General features: G+C 35.8%; 1 protein-coding gene and 1 long non-coding RNA gene across 3 annotated transcripts; one reads left to right on the top strand and one right to left on the bottom strand.

The window, feature by feature from the left end:
* Positions 1-3,182: 3,182 nt before the first annotated feature.
* Positions 3,183-7,762, bottom strand: LOC129003226 (uncharacterized). The gene is made up of 4 exons (XR_008491629.1): positions 7,563-7,762; positions 6,435-6,655; positions 4,682-4,820; positions 3,183-4,126 (listed from the first exon to the last, which is right to left on the bottom strand). It is a non-coding gene; the product is annotated as an uncharacterized LOC129003226 (long non-coding RNA).
* A 718-nt stretch (positions 7,763-8,480) lies between these two features.
* LOC129003942 (craniofacial development protein 1-like) lies at positions 8,481-18,761 on the top strand. 2 transcript variants are annotated; one of them, XM_054432290.1, is made up of 7 exons: positions 8,481-8,563; positions 12,281-12,374; positions 13,551-13,668; positions 14,252-14,367; positions 15,329-15,497; positions 15,954-16,193; positions 18,625-18,761. In XM_054432290.1, the coding sequence occupies exons 2-7, from the start codon at positions 12,311-12,313 to the stop codon at positions 18,716-18,718; spliced, it is 801 nt and encodes a 266-aa protein (XP_054288265.1). In that variant the 5' UTR covers positions 8,481-8,563; positions 12,281-12,310; the 3' UTR covers positions 18,719-18,761. The 2 variants fall into 2 exon arrangements, with proteins under 2 accessions (XP_054288265.1, XP_054288266.1); XM_054432291.1 differs by lacking the exon at positions 8,481-8,563 and adding an exon at positions 8,664-8,881.
* The last annotated feature ends 1,409 nt before the right edge of the window (positions 18,762-20,170 follow it).

The following is a 20,170-nucleotide window of genomic DNA, read 5'->3' as shown; positions in this document are numbered from 1 at the left end:
AGCACAAGGGAAATATGAAAATTAAATAATATTGCATTGTCATCCATTTGTGAGCTATGTTTCAAGTTTCAAGTCTCTATAGCTCATTGGGAACTTAGTATAAAATTGATTGCAAAATCTTTACCAGACAAGAAAGCGAGCTAATAAAAAACGTTTTAATATATAATTCTGAGAAATTTACAGACAAAACTCTAATTTTATTTATGAAGATTTATTGTTTGTTTGTTTACTCTATTACTGAATTATTAATTATAATTATAATTATTATGAATCTTTGATTCTCAATTCAATTCTCATTACTGTATAGATGTTTGCATTACCACAAAGTTCTTGGTTTTTGTTCTGTCACACTGTTCAATGCAAACACAAGGTTGCCTGCATATTCCAACCATGGTAAGTGTGTGTAACTTATTCAGTTATAGGCTAGTTTGACTAGCCAGAAAACTGACACTAACAATGACAGGTTTTTACTTTCCTGACCCTATTTTCACAAGGTCAGTTTGTGTGATGTATTTTCCAGGGTGGCTATTTCAGTGACATCCATATCCATGTTAATCAGACACAAGAAAAAAACACTGAAAATCTTCAAAAATATTGTTCAAAATGGTTCTTTGTGCTGGAAATATATAAACACCTTACCTACCCTATGTTAAAAAAATCTAAAATCGTATAACTCATTGAGCGAAGCTCTTATACGTTGACTCTTATGCATTTCGAAATATGCAATCTCCTCCTAGACGGCTGAAGTAATCATTTTCAAATTTTGCATGGTGATAAAGACCATATATCGGTGAGTGCTAACAACTATATGGCGTTAAAAAAACTCTCTAAGGAATCCCCCCCACTGGCTCTAAAAATTTGTATGTAATCTTTATGGACGCAGTATTTGACACAAAAACAAAGACACAAGATCAGCTGTTGACTTATTAAAGGACTTAACTGAAACGGCTACTTTAAAAAAGGTCGTAGGTAAAAGGAATTACTGTAACTGTTATCACCGATATTAGAACAGAAACGGTATGGTTCATAAACATAAAAAATGATGTCACTAGCTTTTTATTATAATAATAGTTGTTTTATTACAAATCCAGTTATTTTATTATAATAAAGCTTTTATTTGGAAGTCAACTATACTTTTTATACTAAATAAATTGTTGTTAATTTAATTCCCTCATCAGTAGATTGAAATATATATAAAAACTAGCTGACCCGGCGAACTTCGTATCGCCTAAGTTATAGGTTTCCCCTAAGACAGACCGATGGAAAGAAAGTACCGTTACGTTTAATTTTCAAGATGATCTCGTTCGCATCGCTCAATCACGTCCTGGTTGAAGTTCGTTCGCTACGCTCACTCACCTTTGGGTTGGAGCTCGTTCGCTGCGCTCACTTGCCTTTAGGTTGGAGCTCGTTCGCTACGCTAACTCGCCTCCAGGTTAGCTCGTTCGCTACGCTCACTCGCCTCCAGGTTGAAGTTCGTTCGCTACGCTCACTCACCTTTTGGTTGCAAATTAGCTGTTGTCATAAATGTAAAAGAAATAATAGTTCTGCACCCTGTTGGTAATCCTTGTAACTTTTATGCTATTGAACATCATAGAACAGAACCAACTTGTTTAATTGAAACAGCTGTTAAGATTCATTAATTCCATTTCTCATAAGGTTAACATGGGAAACTCCAGAGCCACTGGGGCGGAGCCCTTTTAAGAATTTCGAAACGGGAAATAGTTTACGTCCGATTCGCATACCTACAGAATTTACACACCAAATTTCATAACGATCGGTGAAGTCGTTCCGGAGGAGTTTGCAGACAAACACTGTGACACGAGAATTTTATATATTAGATAGTCACACAATGTCCACAAAATGTCAATATCAAGCAGCTGATTTGAATCCTATCTGGTGTTTTCTAGTTATGTTTAATTTTTTTACTCCTATTATGGATACTATAATAAAAAGTGTTCCAATAGTTACATGAATAACGAAACCCGGTTCTTATAAAAAAAAGTTGACCCATAAATTGAACTAGGTATATGTTGCTCGAAATCGAGCAATCGCAAAGAAGTACATAAAGGAGTTATTTAAAAACAAATAACTTGTTTAAGAACAAATATAATTTATAAATTCCGATGAGTCTAAAAGAGTCAACTCAAAGATTACGTAACTAATGATAATACTCACAATGTAACTTACCAGTTCAACATAATCAACATTTTTTGTAAATATTTTATCATGTTTCAAAACCTAATCTGGCTTTAGCATGGTGGAAGGAAAAAAAATAGGTGTGCTATTCCCTTCATATTCTGATGTCACTTGGATTGCAAACAAAAGATCACCTGATTATAACTGTCAAATTAGTATATATTTGTTTTGATTTGGTTGTTATTGTTTTTATAATGTGTGTTTTTATAAAAAAACATTAACAATCAAATCAAAACAATTACATACTAATTTGACAGTTACAATCAGGTGATCTTTTGTTTGCAATCCAAGTGACGTCAGAATATGACGGGAATAGCACACCTATGTTTTTTCCTTCCACCATAGGCTTTTAGTGTGTTGTAGAAATGTTTCCCACTTATAGCCACAATAGGTTGTCCATGTTGGTCTTTGTCAATGATAATGTAGTTTGCGTGGTATCACCCATTGTCGCCAGTACGTTTACAAATTTCAGTCTTTATTTTAATAGCACCAAATAACCATTAACTACCTGATTTTCTGCATAACCTCTCTGTCACAATTTTACAATTAACATATATTCTTCTTCTCACTTTAAATTTCTGACAACAGCTGGAGTTTCATAACAATATTTGTTTCCCATGTTAATCTTATGGAGAAATACGAAACTTTAAAGGGCCACAGGTCCTCACTCTCTAATTATTTCCCTAAAAAGAAAGTTTCTTGCACAACTTCACGTTATGCTCTTTCCAATGACACCAAAAACATGTCAATCGGTTCAGTAATTTCGGAGAAGTAATTGTCACATAAACCTGCTTGCGTACCTATTTAATAAGTATAGATACAAAATTAGGTACATCAATCTCCTTAAAACCAAATCACAAATCCTTCAATCACTCAAAAGTCACAATAAATCATTAATAAAAACACAAACATAAGCTGTTATAAACTTCAGAATATTGCTATGCCTTTTTAATAGTGTGTCATCAAAATATATAAAAAAAACAACATTTCATTTCATATAATTTTATTCATTTCAGTACATCAATACAGGAATAGCGATCTATACTATATAAAGTTGGAAATGATTAATTTACCAAGTATCGAAATATAAGAAGGTTTCTACTGACTTATACAATCCCCGCCCATAGAACAGGCACCCTGCTAGTTAAATATCAAGATATCTCTTTTTACCCAAGACAAGGTCAGTTAGTGAAAGTAATCATTTTAACAAAGATAATAATAGTTATTTGTGCAACTAGTGAGCAAAGTGATAAATTGACTCACTCGAGAGAAATACTTACTCACGAGCCGTAGGCGAGTGAGGAATGTTTTCTCGAGTGAGGCAATTGCACTTTGCACTCGAGCTGCACATTATATTTTTCCTACAGTTACCATAAAACAAATAAATTGGTAAAGAAACGTAACATATTTTTACACAGAAGTGAACTTATGACATTTAATGATACTGTACAACAGTAAAACAGCTGACCAGCTGATTTACAGCCAGTGCTGCCAACGTATTTCGCGCACATACGACCTTGTCTGCATGTTACGTGCTCACTATTTTGTGCCTTCACGTTGCAAATCTGGAGTGAGACAAAGTAATTAGAGTGAGACAATGTTAACATTGTCTCACTGATGAGCGAATTGGCCACTTTGCTTTCTCAAATCAGTGAGAGAACATGTACATTGTTAGGTAACTGTTGGAAAACAGTATTTTTTTACTAGGCAGAAGTACAAACAAATATTAAAAATGTAAGAAAACATCTTCATAAAAACAATAAAATTATCTTAATTTAATAATCTAAATGAGAAAAAAATTTAAATACTGATGTTCAAAATAAATGTTAAACTAATCAACATAATGGATCTAAACTGATTTGTCTCCACTTCTTCAGCCTCCTCTCCCCCAACCTCCATGCCTCCATCGCCATCCACCCTGTCATCAGGCCTGGATATAACAGAACAAAAATTAATATTAAAAACAGTATTCTGAACAGAACAAGAATCTTGTTATGCATACTTCTATCATTATTTAATGTAATCAGTGGCGTACTGAGGGGGGGGGGGGGTTTGCACCAGGCCCCACACCAACATAGGCCTCCAAATCAGGGCCGTATTCCCCTAACGGTGGACACTGCGATTGCCAAGGGCTTCGGCCTGGGAAGGGGACTCACTTGGGGCCTCAAAAGAATGCTTTTTCTCTTGGAAAATTTTCCCACAATCTGTTAGAATTAGGGGGTACAATAATCCAAGTTTGTCTTGTTTTCTATGATAGCCGAAAGCATCTGCAAAGATTGCGTGATCGAAATTTACGACTACCAGCGGGTAGTCGTAAAATATAGCCTACATTTCCTAAAAAACAAAAGCAAATTTTTGGGCACATCTCCAGTTAAAATGTTGGTTAAATACTAGTAATTCAGGAGGGTTATGCGACATAGGCTTGGGGACACGGCCCTGGATTTACGAGTATAAGTATTAAATTTAAGTAAATGGCAAAACTTACCATTAGTTAGTTCTCTTCAATCTTAGTCTTTACTTCGCCCCAACCTCCATCTTCTCTTCCTCTGACACCTCTCCCCTGTATTCTCCAATGTCGGAGGATATTAATTACAACGCCCCCATTTTACTGGTAGGCTTCAGTTCTGTACAGAAATATTGCAAAAAATAGTGTTATACAAATACTTTGAGTCCAACAAATAATACAAGTCTGTACACTCCTTTCTATATTTGTGATATTCAAATAGGTACAGCTAATAGGAAAATGTTTGAGCAAATCTGGGTCAAGTTAGTACAAATATTATAATTTGTAACAATAATTTGGTTTAGACAAAATAAATTGGTTTAACACGTTCGCTACCACAATTATATAAAATTTACGTTCGCATAGACCAGCGACGCAATTGTGCGTCGACTCGTTTCTCACAATAGACCATATTTGCGTCAGCTGATCATATTGAAATAGACTAACGACACACACTTGCGTCGGTGTTCAATGTTATTAATCAGCGTATTTCTTAGCAACGGTCTATTTTAAAGCCCTGATTTTATCGTATCAGTCTAGAGGGATATCTGCCGCGAATGTGCGTCGCTTGGTCTGTGGATATGACGATTGGTTACGTCACACAACAGTTGGCAACATTGTTGTTTACATTGTGCATTCCGCGACATCTCAGAACAGATGTAAACGTTATAACCTTTGCAGTTTTGGCGAGTGTTTGGAGTTTCTTTATTTGTTTGAGTAAAAGCTTGAAACAACCAAATTTACAACGATGCTTAAACGTGCGTTGCCTGGTCTATTGAAACGAAAATGTAGAATCTTTTTATCTGGATTTTATTAAATAGACTGATCGACGCATGTATGCGGCGTTTTAAAATTTGCTCAATACGATAAATAAAAACAATATTTAGCCTATTGCTTACTAATTCACTTAAGGTCAATATGAAGTCAATTAGTCCATTTAAACGATATTTCTGTTTTGGTCTGTTGGCAATGTTATTCCTATATCACTTGGTCTGTAAGCAACGTCATGATCATTCCTTTTGGTCTGTAGGAGTGAACCGACCGACGCATATGAGCGTCGCTCGGTAGCGAACGTGTTCAACATTAGTTCTTTGTTATTTCCCAATTTGCAAAAATGCAAGCTCTAGCCTAATTAAGACATTTCCAAACAACATGTTTCGAGATGTAATCCAAATGCATTTTAAGTAGGGGCCTAGTTTTGAATGTTTATAAAAAAACTATAAATTTGCATAAAGATTAATTATCCTTATGTTCCACCAAAAACTATTAATAATAGTTTATTTGTGTAGGTAACTAGTGGGCGAAGTGGCACTTTGCTACACATGAGAGAAATATTTACGCACGAGCCGTAGGCGAGTGTGGAAAGTTTGTCGAGTGCAGCAATGGCAGTTTGCACTTGTGTTACACATTATATTTTCCCTACAGTTACCATAAAACATATAAATAATTAGTTGTTCAAACTCTGTTCAACACAAAATGCAAATGATTCAGTTTGGATCAGTGTCTATGGTTGTCGATAATATGGAACCCACCCAAATATGGACAGTAGGCCTAGGACATAAAAATGTTCTTTCCATTTATGATAATCCAACCTAACATAACCGCCACAAAGCGCTGTATAGCCTATCTGTAGCCTCCGGATAACACTTACCAAAGTACCGATTTGAACTTTGAATAACTTAGTTAACAAACATAGCCTAGAATCTATCACAAAGGGGAAAGAATGTTGACTCACCTCACTTAAGTTATGGTTAAACCAAGGAACGTTATCACGGCAGTATGGTAATTGCCTCCAGGGTCCACAACTCTGGTCTCTCTTTCTCTCTCATCTGCTGTGATGTCGATGGCAATCTCTTCCAGAAAGGTTAGTCCTCTTAACTTATTGGTTCAAGACAATATTTAAAATAGAGACCAATTTGGGTTCAGGTCAAATTACAGCCTTTGCTCGAGGATCATCTATAAAATTAACATTGATGTCATCAGCAATGAATGATATAATCCAAGTCTAGTCTTACACCAAATACAAACAGCTCTAGAATATTTTACAGCACTTAAGTTTACGTCATACACTCATTCCAATGAATATATTTCTTTAATTCTTTCTTTCTTATTACTTGGCGACCATAGCCTACAAAGTAGGTATTTTAAGCCAAGTACGAATGGAAATGAGTGTAGGATCAGGATGATTGGCGCGATCTTGTAGTCTTGTTAGTGACTAAGGCCGACATTCCTTAGACACAGCTGTTAATTAATAGCCCATACAGCTAATGGCAACTAAGGGACCTACAGTTTATAGTGGAATCCGAACAACATTATTGCCTTGGTCTATATACGAATTGGTCTAATTATCTGGATAGTACTGCGGATAGTCGTAGTACTCACTCAAGCGGACGTTAATCCACACCAGGGAGTATCGCATCCACAGTGCATGCCTATAAATATCCACAATTCGTGACCTCCTAGTAGCTGGATTACAGGACGACGCCACCCGTCCCAGTCATATTGATTATTTCATTCGATAAACTTAGGCCTATATCAATTTTGGGTAATGTTAGGGTGAAACCTAACCTAACTAACGGAATGAAATATTCAAAATATTAAATAGGCTAGTCTAACTTATGTATTATCTTTCATTTGAATGAATAAAGGACATAAACTAAAGCGCAGCCGAATATTTTTACATAAACAAATTCTTAAAGTTGACACTGGGTCAATGGGAATAAGAGACAATCCTAATAGCCTAGGGATATGCCTATTCAAACATTTGCTACAATATTGCTTGATGATTCAGAATTAGCCTACGAATAAGCTGTATCTTAAGTTCTTGTTGGTGTCTTACTTTACCTTCTTGTTGGTGACTTACCTAAAGTGTCTGTTATCATGTTGATTAGCCTACATAACCTACCTATACAAATTATTTCACATTTTTTCCCTTAAAAACTATTGTTTGTAACACACGAGTCACCAATTTTCCTGTAAGCAAGGAAAGAAATAAAAAAGATAAATATTTACAATATAAAAGTTAGGTTAATAATAACTTAATGCTTAGTCAAAATGGCCAGCTTATCATTATTCATTGTCCGTCGGAATTCGGAATTAAATATTGCGACTCGTGAGTTGAGGAACTGAACGATGAATTAGAACAACTCCTTTTCAAGAGTAGCTCCGAAGAACGGGAGCTTGTCGATATACTGGGACTATTTCAGTGTCGACATAGTGAAACTATTTCATTGTCGACAATATGGGATGTCGACAATTTGTGGTGTCGATCATTTGCGACGTCGGTTATTTGGGATGTCGGTTAAGTGGGAATATTCCAGTGTCGACAAACTGGGAATAATTCAGTTTCGATCAATTTCTACGGTTGTCGATATTATGGAACCCACCCCATCTTAACGATTATCAAGATTAAAGTTTAAATCTTTCAAAAAGCTATTTTATCGTTCATCAGTTCGTCTATATATTTCAAATTGGGCGAAAAGTATTACCTTTATGACAAAGTACAAACACAAACTTCCCAGTGCAGTTCCCCTGACTCCACCTCGCTGTATCGCGGTGTTGTGTCAGCGCACGGCCGCCTTTAACTCCAGGCCGCGGCCTGTGTTACAGGTGGCCGTGGTCATGGCCGTGGTCAGCGTGGACCGGTGACGCAAGTGGTTAGTGACGTCATAACGGCACCTAACAAATCTCCCGTGTGCCGCACCAGCATTGACAATGCCATTATAAGGCCTACCAACTAAGACTAACTACCAACAAAACAAAACAAAACACACACAGACGACACGGACACAAAGAAGGAGGGGAGCTGGGGAGGAGGACATTAATTAATTCTGTGTCCGGAACTCAGTTGTCCAAGGCTGAAAGGTAGGAATTTAGTCCTTCAACTCATACATTTTTGCCTTTTGAGTATGTTATGAAGAAGCCAATTGGCATTAATTTGCTTAGCTATTTGTGCCCGATTAAGTTAACCGTGTTCACACTGTGTTTCTGTCACCTCCACCTGTGAAGCCGGCTTCGATCTTACCCTAGGTCTAGGTTTTTTCCTGACTCGGAAACTTAATTATTCTACAGTTTATTTATATTATATTATTATATATACAATAGATCCATCACATTTTACTCATAGGGAATCATTCATAACATTAAAATAAAGTTAGGTTGCAAGATAAACCTTAACCTAGGGTAAGTAAAAACAAATTAGCAACTTATAGGCCCTAAGTTACTCTTTTGCGTTCGCAAAACATTCTTTATGTAGCCTATATAGCTTAATAATACTAGGGTAAAGGTGGGCAACTTTTCACCAGCCCCTATTTTTTAGCCCTACGTTTTTTTAATAAAACTGATGACACTAACTTAGTCGTAGTGTATCGTTTGGACAAAGTAGGCATAACCTATTCATTGCTCATATTACTGAAATGAAATGAAATATCTTTATTGCAAATAAACATACATTGCAATCGTCAAAGTAACTTAAAATATAAAATAAGTAGCCTAGGCTAGCATATATCATACTTACTCATACTTCATACTTTTCTCTTCATCGTTGACCAGTATAACTGGATAGATGGCGTCAATACTATTTACACAAAACATATATTTACAGCAAAAAACTTTGAGAAATTTAATTCTTAGATCTTGATTAAAATTTGGCGGCAGGTCACTTCATTTTATTGAGGAGTGGTCGGCTTCTAGATACAAAATATATCATACAGCATATATCATACAGTGCAAACCATGCAAAAACACTGAGTTGAGTAAAAAGAACAAAACCATGCTTTCTACTCCACATTGAAAACATTCTGTTGATGCAAACAACCATCTACTTACACAATAGGCATACTTACCTTCAACCAAAGATTACATATGCTACACAAAATTTTGCGTATTAGCATATGTAATCTTTGCTTCAACTATTAAAATTTTCGCAGAAGGATACGCGTCCGGGTGGATTGGGCGTCCGGCAGTTATCGTCATAACCTAACCTAACCAACCAAACTTGCTGATAATAAAAATCGAGGGAAGGTTCAATTCTGTTCATAAAATAAAATTATAACTTAAATGCAAAAAATTCTAACAAGAGATGTAGCCTACAGTTAAGAAGAAATGGCATTCAAAGCAAAATCTTTGACAAAAAGTTACCGATGGGATTCGAACCAGGGACCTCTTGCATATCAGCAGAGCACTCTATCCACTTCACCACTAACACTGATGTCTGTTCATCGTATCGTTGTGGTGATAGATGGCGTTCCGGGCCCTCACAACCCGTTGTCGTCACTGCTGGACGCGTATCCTCTGTGTAAAATTTTCAAGACTGTCTGAACATTTATTAATAAGCAAAGTTTTTAGTTCCATTTTGAAGTTTTTACCTTCTAGTTTCTTGATGTAGGCTACTTCGGTAATTTACCTATTGAAAAAAATTTACTAGCTGAATGATTAGAAAGTTCACACCATGTAAATTCAAAAATTAATAATCCGATTTTGAGATAAGCTTGAATAATTTTTTTTATAATTAAAAATTAGATTGAGCTGTAAAAAATAAAAATCAGATGATCTTAGTCGATAACCAGACTTGCATGACTTTAATTCTACTCTTATCCATTATTCAACTTCGCCTTAAATTACGTGTTTTAATATGTGTGTTAGCACTGTAAGTTGGATAGCTTGAGTTAGTTTGTGTTAGCACTGGGGAGTGAGCTAGTCTAAGTTTAGTGGTTAGAGCGTGGGTCTTCGGTTCCTGAGGTCCCGGGTTTAAATCCCGCCAAATCACCAATGGATTTGATCTAAGTGATAATGCCGCAACCCCAAGGTCAAACCTGAAGTAATATGAAAAAATCCCAGGCTCGTGCCTAGCGTTATGACGAAAAAAAAAACTGTAAGTTTGAAACATAAATACAGCTAGTACCTATTACTTTTCAAATAAATCCAGGCTTAGAACTAAGTGAAAACAACACCATAGGCCTACTTAGATAAAACATATCTACTCCATAACACTTACTTACCTTAGCCAACTGCTGGTAATAATCTTTTTGTGCCAATAAGTTAAAGTAAGTTAAGCCTCCTGGTCCTTTTTTATCAAGGCCTAAAACTTACGCCTACAGAATTTTTGTGAACATAAACACTAAACTTAAGTTACATAAGTAAGTTAAAGGACCTAGGGATGTTGACTTGGGTCTCAAATGGAAAAGGTAACTTGATGTAGGCTAGATAAAGGTACTATTGAATCAGTTTTAAATTCTCTACTTTATTCTGAAATGGCGACCACATGAATATAGGTATTAACTATAGTTTGCTAGCAGAGTTGTAACTAACCTTGGTGAAAGCTAGGATAATTTTGAATTAAAATTGAGTTCTCAATGGCTTTGCAGAGAAGTCCGGGGTCCTAGTTGGCAGGGCTTGATATTAAATTATATGTTTTCTCATATGATTAATTTTTGTTAGGCTGTTTTACAGGTTAGGATTGGGTTTGTGGGGTATTACAGTTGGTAGTTTGTTTGCTAAGTTTTCTATTTACAATGTCTTAAGTTTCTAAGTTTGCGGTGGGTCATAAGAGCCTCCTGAGAGAAAAACCTTACTATAAGTTGAGCGAGTTTTTCGGAGGGACACTTATAACTTTATCTGGGAAGTTCTTGAAAAATTATCTAAATAGCCTACTGTTTAATGTACGTAAAAAGTGTTTGACACAGCTTATCCAGTACAAGCTGGTCACAAGCAAAGGAGGAGGTAATCGGTTAATTAAGTAGCCTAGGTGAGTTGGTGGCTCAGTTGGTAGCGTCACAAACTTTGGGCCCAAGGCAGCGATGTCGTGGGTTCGGATCCTGGTCACTGCCGCAAACATTTCATCAGTACAGTTCACCTTCGTACTGTACCGGCTCACCTCTTGCTTTGCTGGATACGTTCCACGCACTCGCACAGATCTGTGTTTTTTTATGTGGATGGGCAAATGCAAGGTTAAAAGAGGCCACCAAACTCTTAAAAAATATTGTGCTAGAATTCTGAATATGTAGCACTGGACTGCATTAAGTCCTTTGAAGGTAGTTAGAGAAAGTGTAGGTTATAGTTAACGAGGTAACTTATGTTATTTATGTGACATCCATACCTACTATGATATCTTGTAGTATAATTTTAAATAGATACAAATTAAAACCTCATTAACTGGACAATTTGTGGACCCAGAGGTTGTAGAGTTTATCAGGTTGTCAAGTTCAGAAAATTGAAATTTTTAATGGGTTTTCATAAATAAATACATAACAGACTATTTTTTACGTACATAAATGTTTTAACTTACCGTACTTAAACTCAAGGTCAGTGTGTGAATATTCAAAAATTAAAACTAAATTTACTGAAAAAATTACTTTTTTTGCGTGCATACTGTCAGCTGTTTACTGTCGAGTTACACAGACTGTCGACTTACCAGCTGTCAAGTTAATGAGGTGTTACTGTCTATCTAAAACTGTTACAAATCTATTATTTTTGCTTAGAACAACTGACGTAAGCAATAACCTATTGGTAAGTGACGATATTTTTCATCCTCTGAATTTTAAAATTCTCTATCATGCTAAATTATATTCTCTTTTGTTTAAGGATCAACAGATTCACTTGTAGAATAACAACATGGCCGAACAACGGGATCTACCTTCTGATTCTGATGAAAGTGATGTTGATTTTAAACCTGAAGGTACGAGGTACTTTTTATTTTATGTTATTTAGCCTATTTTATTTTACATTCCAATAGACAGCTCCATTTTGATATTTGGTACAATTCAGTGCAATAACAAACAAGACTTGCTTAAAGCTAGTTAGAAAATCTATAGCTATAAACTATTAACAGACAAATATTTATGCTAACTTATTTGTTAAGTATTTATCAGTTAAATGTCAGCAAAGAATTTTGTATTCATTTTACTCAGCAACCAATGTTTATATTCTATTACAGTTTAAATTTCAATAGCGTTATAAAAATATATTATGGAAGTGTTGCACTACGTTCAATGATATAAGCCAGTGTCACGTCGTCCAAAATATAATTTTTGAGCTTCTCATGACATGCAATATAGACTATTCGACTGTTGCGCGACGTCCAAATCCCATCATGTCCAAAAGTACAGTAACTCCAAGAAACATAGTCTTTCTACAAGCTTTGGACGTCATGGAATTGGTCCTTGTGCAACAGCGCACTTTATACTCTTAAAAACTCAGCAGTAGCACCACGTCCAAAGCTGCTGACAGTTGCAAGACGTCCAATAGCTTAGCTCTGTTGCACGACGTCCAGAGCTTTTGCATACGCAGCAAGGTTAGATTAGGTAAGTTAGGTTAAGTTAGTATGCACTACATACGGTAAAACGGTACTCATAGTGTGCAGAAGCTCTGGACGTCGTGGGACAAGTAAATGGCAGTGGTATTTGACATGGTGCAGTTAAAGAATATAAAGTGCGCTATTGCACAAAGACCAATCCCATGACTTCCAGAGCTTATAGAAAGAAAGACAATGTATTTTAGTTACTGTACTTTTGGACATGATGAGATTTGGACGTCGTGCAACAGTCAAATATTGTATAGAATATTGGACGTTGTGAGACAGCTCTTAAAGAATTATATTTTGGACATCGTGACACTGACTTAATTGGACGTCATGAAACTCGGAGGCCGTGCAATGCATCAATATTAACTTATTACATATCTTATTAGATAAAATTGTATTACTAGTATACACAATAAAAAAAAATATTTTAAATGTTGGCATTAATGTATACACAAGCAGTTATTACTTTAACTTACATAATCTAACTTACATAAATAGGGTGCTTGAAAAATTAGTTGATTACCTACTTACTTAACGATTCTATGTTTTAAGACGAGGAAAGTGTATCAGAAGAAGATTCTGATGGATGTGTTGAAGAAGCACCCCTAGAACAAGAAGAAGATGATGCGAAAATCCCTGGAAAAAGAAAAAAAAGACAAACAAAGCGGAGGTAAAGACACATTTTCTTAAGATTTTGTGATTGATTTTTAATCGTGTTTCATATTTTCATTGCCATTATTATTATTAGTTTACCTAAAGACAGCAACGCACACCTAGGTGCGTATGTTAAGCTGAATATGAACGAAGGGTGAATGTAGAATGGTGTTTGATGATCTGTGTAGCTTTGTTATGGACTAGATCAGCTGTTTCATAAGCCAGGACCATTTTGTTTAAAGCCCACAATGATCAGGAACAGCTGAGTCCAGTTTCAGAACATCAAAAAGCTACCGACTCTCCCGAGGATTGAACCGTCAACCTTTGATTGTAAGGCAAACACTATATTCACTGAGCTACCCAGACAGTTATTTTAATATTAGTAGAATGAAAAAAAATTTATGTTTTAAGACCATGTTGTTGGTGTTATTTTTTGCCACATACTTTCACATTTTTTAGGGTATAAAAGCATTGACTATACACAGAAATTTTTTTCTGTGTATAGTCAATGATAAAAGTCAAAATTACACCTAGACCTAATGAAGTTTTATAGAACTGATATCTCTGCAAAATTAATTACAATTTTGTTTTTTCTTTAGGAAAAAAATCAAGAAAAAGAAAGCTGATGAAACAGTAGACGAACCTGAAGAAAGCGAAGAAGTGAAAAAACTCTCTGCAGAAGAAGAGAAGAAGAAGGCCGATTCCCTCTGGAATGGTAATATTAGCAGGAACCAAAGAGGAATATTCAAATTTGATTTTAAATTTGTACTGTTTTGATTGTATATTTAGAGTTTTAGTTTGTTTTTCTAATAGAGAATTGTATAAAGTATTACTGTACCGTACATTTATGATCTCATAGTGCAACAGACATATTAAAGTTTTAGTTTTGCCTTAATCTATCTATATATTAATAGGCAAGCATGTTTCTTTAAAACCTTTTTTCTCAGCTTGTGTGCATCGTGGGGTAAATCTGTGCATACCGTTAGAAAGCTATTTTCCTGTAGGTGTGCAGAATCCCTTTATAAATTTAAATAGGCTCAAAGATAAGCACAAAAAATGAGTTTAAAAATTTGAAAAAATTAACATGGATCTTTTGCGTTGCCATGCTGGTGACGAAATAACAACAAAATATAAACAGAAAATCAAAACAAATGGAAGAAACTCCAATCACATGTTTTATTTACATTTTGGGGTGAAAATAGACAAGTGAGTACATCACATATTTTTGGTCGAGTTTCGACCACTGGACGACCTCTCGTATAGTTTAATAGTTTAATGTTCTTTTGTTGCTTAACATGACTTAATATTAGTCACTCCTTATGCTGCGGCAATGTGATTGCACTCAACTAAATAACTGCACATGTGACAATGATGAAAAATAACCTACCAATTTCTGAAATTTCTTTATTTATTTACATAATATCATTACATCATAAAATGACAGGACATTCTTCAATACAGTATGATACTTGAAGCTAAATAGTAATATTAAACATCAGAACAAAATAACTAAAAATAACTCTCACATGGTCGGCTTCACCTCGCACATGAAATTTGGTGTTGCGGTGTTTGGCTTTGTCTCAAACGTGAAATTTTATTTCGCACAAAAAAAATGCCACTTTCTGTATTGGTAATGAAACGTACTATTTCAGCCACTAAAATAGTATGTTTTCCAGATTTCATGAAAGACTGCAGTCCACCAGTTCGTAAGCCAGAGGCTCCGACAAACTCAAAAGTCGAAGTGAAGGAGACAAAACCAGTTCCTACCCAACCTCCTGTGATAGAAAAAGAAAACAAGGCTTTAGTTGTTACTGAAATTTTTGAATTTGCTGGAGAAAAAGTAACGTAAGTTTAATTGTTATTGAGTAGGTACTGGTATTAGTGATGAAAAAGTGATTTACTAGTAGACCTTCATTGTTCATTTTAAACCCACAGTTCTTCTTACCAATACCAATTAACCTGGAGAAGCTAATGGGTTTATTTCAACCTAAATATGGATAAAGGATAAATGCAGAATGGACTTAGATGTCTTTTGTAGCTTTGTTACTAACCAAGATCATCTGTTTCTTTAGCCAGGATCACTGAGACAATGGAATTGGCTTAATCTGGAACTTGCTAACCCATTTTTGGTGGCAGAACTGGCTGACCACCCTACTCTGGAATCGCCTAACACCAAAGCCTGCTAACTTGATCTGTCCCTAGACGGAACTCACTAATTAGGCTTTAGCGTGGGTTAGCGAGTTCTGCAGTTAGCCAATTCCACGTACCTGGACCAATCTCATATAATAACGCATATTACAGAGTGGAGAAGGAGCTGCCTGCTCAGGGCTCGGGCCGAGGCAGGGGCCGTGGAATGGTGAGAGGGGGTATGAGAGGAGGAGTAACACAGGGTCGCCCAGGTGGTTTGGCAGCCATTGTTGGACAGCTGGGCAAAAAGAACAAACTGAGCACATTGGAGAAGTCCAAACTGGACTGGGACAGGTTCAAAAAGGACGAAGGCATTGAGGCTGAGATTCAAACACACAATAAGGGAAAAGAAGGGTATGTAACTTTAAGTTGGTTATAGAGAAGGAAAACACAAGAGCACATTGTATAGTGTGTTGATTGTTGTATCGAGTTGTTATAGAGAAAGAGGGGTGAAATTTTAGAGTTAAGCTTACTTACCTGAGAAGATCAAAGTTTGGGGGTTTATAGATGTTCATTAAAATATCACATAACCTCACATTGATAAGAATCCTTCAGAGAGTATATTATAATAAAGAAAATAAATGTTAGTAGTCTTATTTTACTGTTTAGCGATTTTCCGTTTTTATTCAAAATACTTTGTGATCTTTAAGTTCCCCAAGGCCAAAAACATCATCCATCAAAATTCATATATAATACAGTGTGCTCAAAAATGGTGGAGACACAATTTACTTAGTGATACCTCGGGCCAAAATAAACAAAAAAGAATATAAACATTTGTTCTATCTCTGCATTTTTAGCGTTTCTATGTCTTTTTCAAAAACATTCACAACTCCTTAACAGTTTGAGCTACAGCGTTGAGATTCTGTGAAAATGTTCATCCTATTAGCTGCTAAATTTGTGCAAAATTTGAATAATAACTCTTGAACCATAAAAATGGTGACTTAGTTTAGATATTTGATGCCAAATACCATTATGGGTAATAAAAAACTAATACGATCAAGGACAATTTTTAAAATTTGATCACCTTAGTCGCTTGAAATAGATCTTCATGAAATAAATGGTTAAAGGGTTGGTCAACATTTATGTACGTAATTGCAAAAATTCATGATATTGACATAATTTTAGCTGTAGAAAAATATTAACTTTTTTACTCTTTTTTTTGTGTTGGGGGTGTTTAAGGGTCTTAATCTACCTCTTGCTACTTCAGTCTATTGACCTAGTACCTGGGGACCGAGCTTTGCTCAGGTAAAATCATTAGTTTAATATGAAAGCAGTCTTAGTATTGCAGATACATTAATCCAATCCCAAACTCCACACTGCTCGCCTTTACTACTTCGTTCACCACTTCCTACGTCGTGGGTCTGTTTCCTTCCCTTCCCATAGCATTTTAAGATTGCAGATACCTTAATCCAATCGTCATAAACTGTTCCCGCACTCCGGACTGCTCACCTTTACTACTTCCTTCACCACTTCCTACGTCGCAGACCTGTTTCCCTCCCTTTCCATAGCATTTTAGGATTGCAGATACCTTAATCCAATCGTCATAAACAGTTCCCGAACTCCGGACTGCTCACCTTTACTACTTCCTTCACCACTTCCGACGTCGCGGACCTTTTTCCCTCCCTTCTCATAGCATTTTAAGATTGCAGAAACCTTAATCTAATCGTCATAAACAGATCCCACACTCCAGACTACTCGCTTTGACTACTTCCTTCGCCACTTCCTACGTCGCGGCCCTGTTAACCTCCCTTCCCATATTATTTTAAGATTGCAGATATCTTAATCTAATCGTCGTAAACAGTTCCCACACTCCAGACTGCTCACCTTTAACTACTTCCTTCATCACTTCCTACGTCACGGACCTGTTTCCCTCCCTTCCCATATCATTTTAAGATTGCAGATACCTTAATCTAATCATCATAAACAGTTCCCACACTCCAGACTACTCGCCTTGACTACTTCCTTTACCACTTCCTACGTCACGGACCTGTTTCCCTCCCTTCCCATAGCATTTTAGGATTGCAGATAACTTAATCTAATCGTCGTAAACAGTTCCCACACTCCAGACTGCTCACCTTTAACTACTTCCTTCATCACTTCCTACGTCACGGACCTGTTTCCCTCCCTTTACATTGCATTTTAAAATTTCAGATACCGTAAACTAATCATCATAAACATATCCCACACTCCACACTGCTACCCTTGACTACTATGTATCGAGTTCAGTTTAATCTTTGCTTAATAGTAACAACTGATGTTTTTCCTTTTGTACTGTATTTTGTTTTGCTAGTATACTGTGGATAGAGAACTTCTGCGCATGCGCAAGCTAAGGTGCCCGTGGGTACAGAACGTCAAGTTATATCTTAAAATGTAAACAAAATTACAACAATGCCGGAATGTTTTCTCATAAGGCCCATGTTAAATTTTCAAATGTTTGTACTCATATTATGGCGAAAATAGATTTTTCCTGGCTATACCACTGGTCTAGAACTTATTTTTGACCCAGAACTTAGTTATTCCGTTAATATAAACGTTTTTATTTTGTTAGAGCCGATTCCCAGATCGAAGTAACAATTATTCAAACTTTACTCGTATTATATATAGGATTGTAGCACCCCTCAACTCAGTCTGACAGTCCTAGGATTTTGGCATATCCTAGGGGCTGTAAGGCCCCCAATTTCCCAAATATTTACTTACTCTTGCATACATTTTATTGCACTCTGCACACTCTGCATTAACCATTTCATTTTTGACATACTAAGTAACTTATTCTTTTTACTTACAGGTACTTAGAAAGACAAGACTTTTTGCAACGGACAGACCTTAGACAGTTTGAAATAGAAAAGCAACTCCGAACCACCAGCCGCAGCAACAGATGAACAATTTTAATGTTAAATGTATAAATAAACTTATCCTACTCATTCTCGCTTATTTTATACCTTGGAAGTTGTTCATTTTGAGTATGTGAAATGTAATGGAATATGCACAAAATGTGTACTTTTATCGATATAACATTATTAGTGCAAATTTAATAGAAATCAGGAGTTTTTATGGTCGTTAGATATAATAGAGATATATTTGATAGCTATTTGTATATGATTAGATATAGATTTGAGATCTACAAAAAGAGTTATTATGGGTTAGTTTTGATGATATTGTTGAGCTTATTTTTTCACATAATGGACAGTAGAATAGAATGATACAGTAATGATGGTACAGTAAAAAATGTCAGGGGCTCATTCCCCAAACTGAGCTCTAAAGAGGAATAAGGTTCAACATAGTTACCAATCAACTTAGACAAAATTTAAAAAAAATATATACATATTCATCTGCTATTAGAAACATCTACATGGTTGAATTGTGTGGTCTAGTCTGGCGGCTCTATCCTGACCAGAAGCTTGCAAAGGTGTGCTCATATAGGGGCGAAAATTAATCTGTTGGCGGGAGGGACAATTCTCTGACAAATCTAGGATCCATCATGTATAGTTATTTCACAATTAGTTCATTCAGTCTTTTACAATGGATTGGTTGAGTAAGTGAAAACCTACACTGTATAATTTTGTAAGTTTGAGCTAGTTTCAAATCGTCATGTATGAGCCAACAACATTCACAGGGTTGATTTACAAAATAGTCTAATGTGGGAAAAGCTTACAATTTATTTAACTGTATTTAAAACCGGCAATACACCGATACGTAAAGAAAATACAAATTTGATGGCATTAGAAAACGATATCCAACACAGTGCAAATTAATTTTTGCAAATTATTGCATTAATAATAATTTACTGAAACAAAAATAGTTCACAATTTACTTCTAAACAATGTAATACCTCGATAAACTCATAATCTCGTTTATTTTTTTTTTCAATTGCTAAAAGTTAGTTAACTTTACCTTTATGGTTATTATCCACTTTCTCCAATTCATTTAAAATGTCCAATAAGACGTTTTTTAACTGTTCCTAGACACCTACACTACAACTTTCTCAAATGATTTTTTGGTCTCCGAGTCTTCCTGTAGACACTATGCCTAGATTACTAGACACCCACCCTTGAAAAACTCGCTTAAACATCGTGACAGTGCAGTTTACTACTACACACCTCACCAAGATTACTAGACACCACGCCCAGATTACTAGACTCCGAGCTTAATTTACTAGACACAATACTTAGATTACTAGACACCATTACAAAGATTACTAGACATCACGCCTAGATTACGGTTAGGTCAATCTAGGTAATGGTATCTAGTAATCTGGGCGTGGTATCTAGAAATCTTGGTGAGGTGGTGTCTAGTTTAAGAAACTGCCCTGTCACGATGTTTATGAGAGTTTT

The sequence above is a fragment of the Macrosteles quadrilineatus genome, unplaced genomic scaffold, assembly GCF_028750875.1.
Source record: "Macrosteles quadrilineatus isolate MER2022 unplaced genomic scaffold, UCM_ALF_1.0 Scaffold_9__3_contigs__length_116548681, whole genome shotgun sequence".
NCBI classification, from domain to species: domain Eukaryota; kingdom Metazoa; phylum Arthropoda; class Insecta; order Hemiptera; family Cicadellidae; genus Macrosteles; species Macrosteles quadrilineatus.
This window is presented reverse-complemented; position numbering and strand designations above follow the sequence as displayed.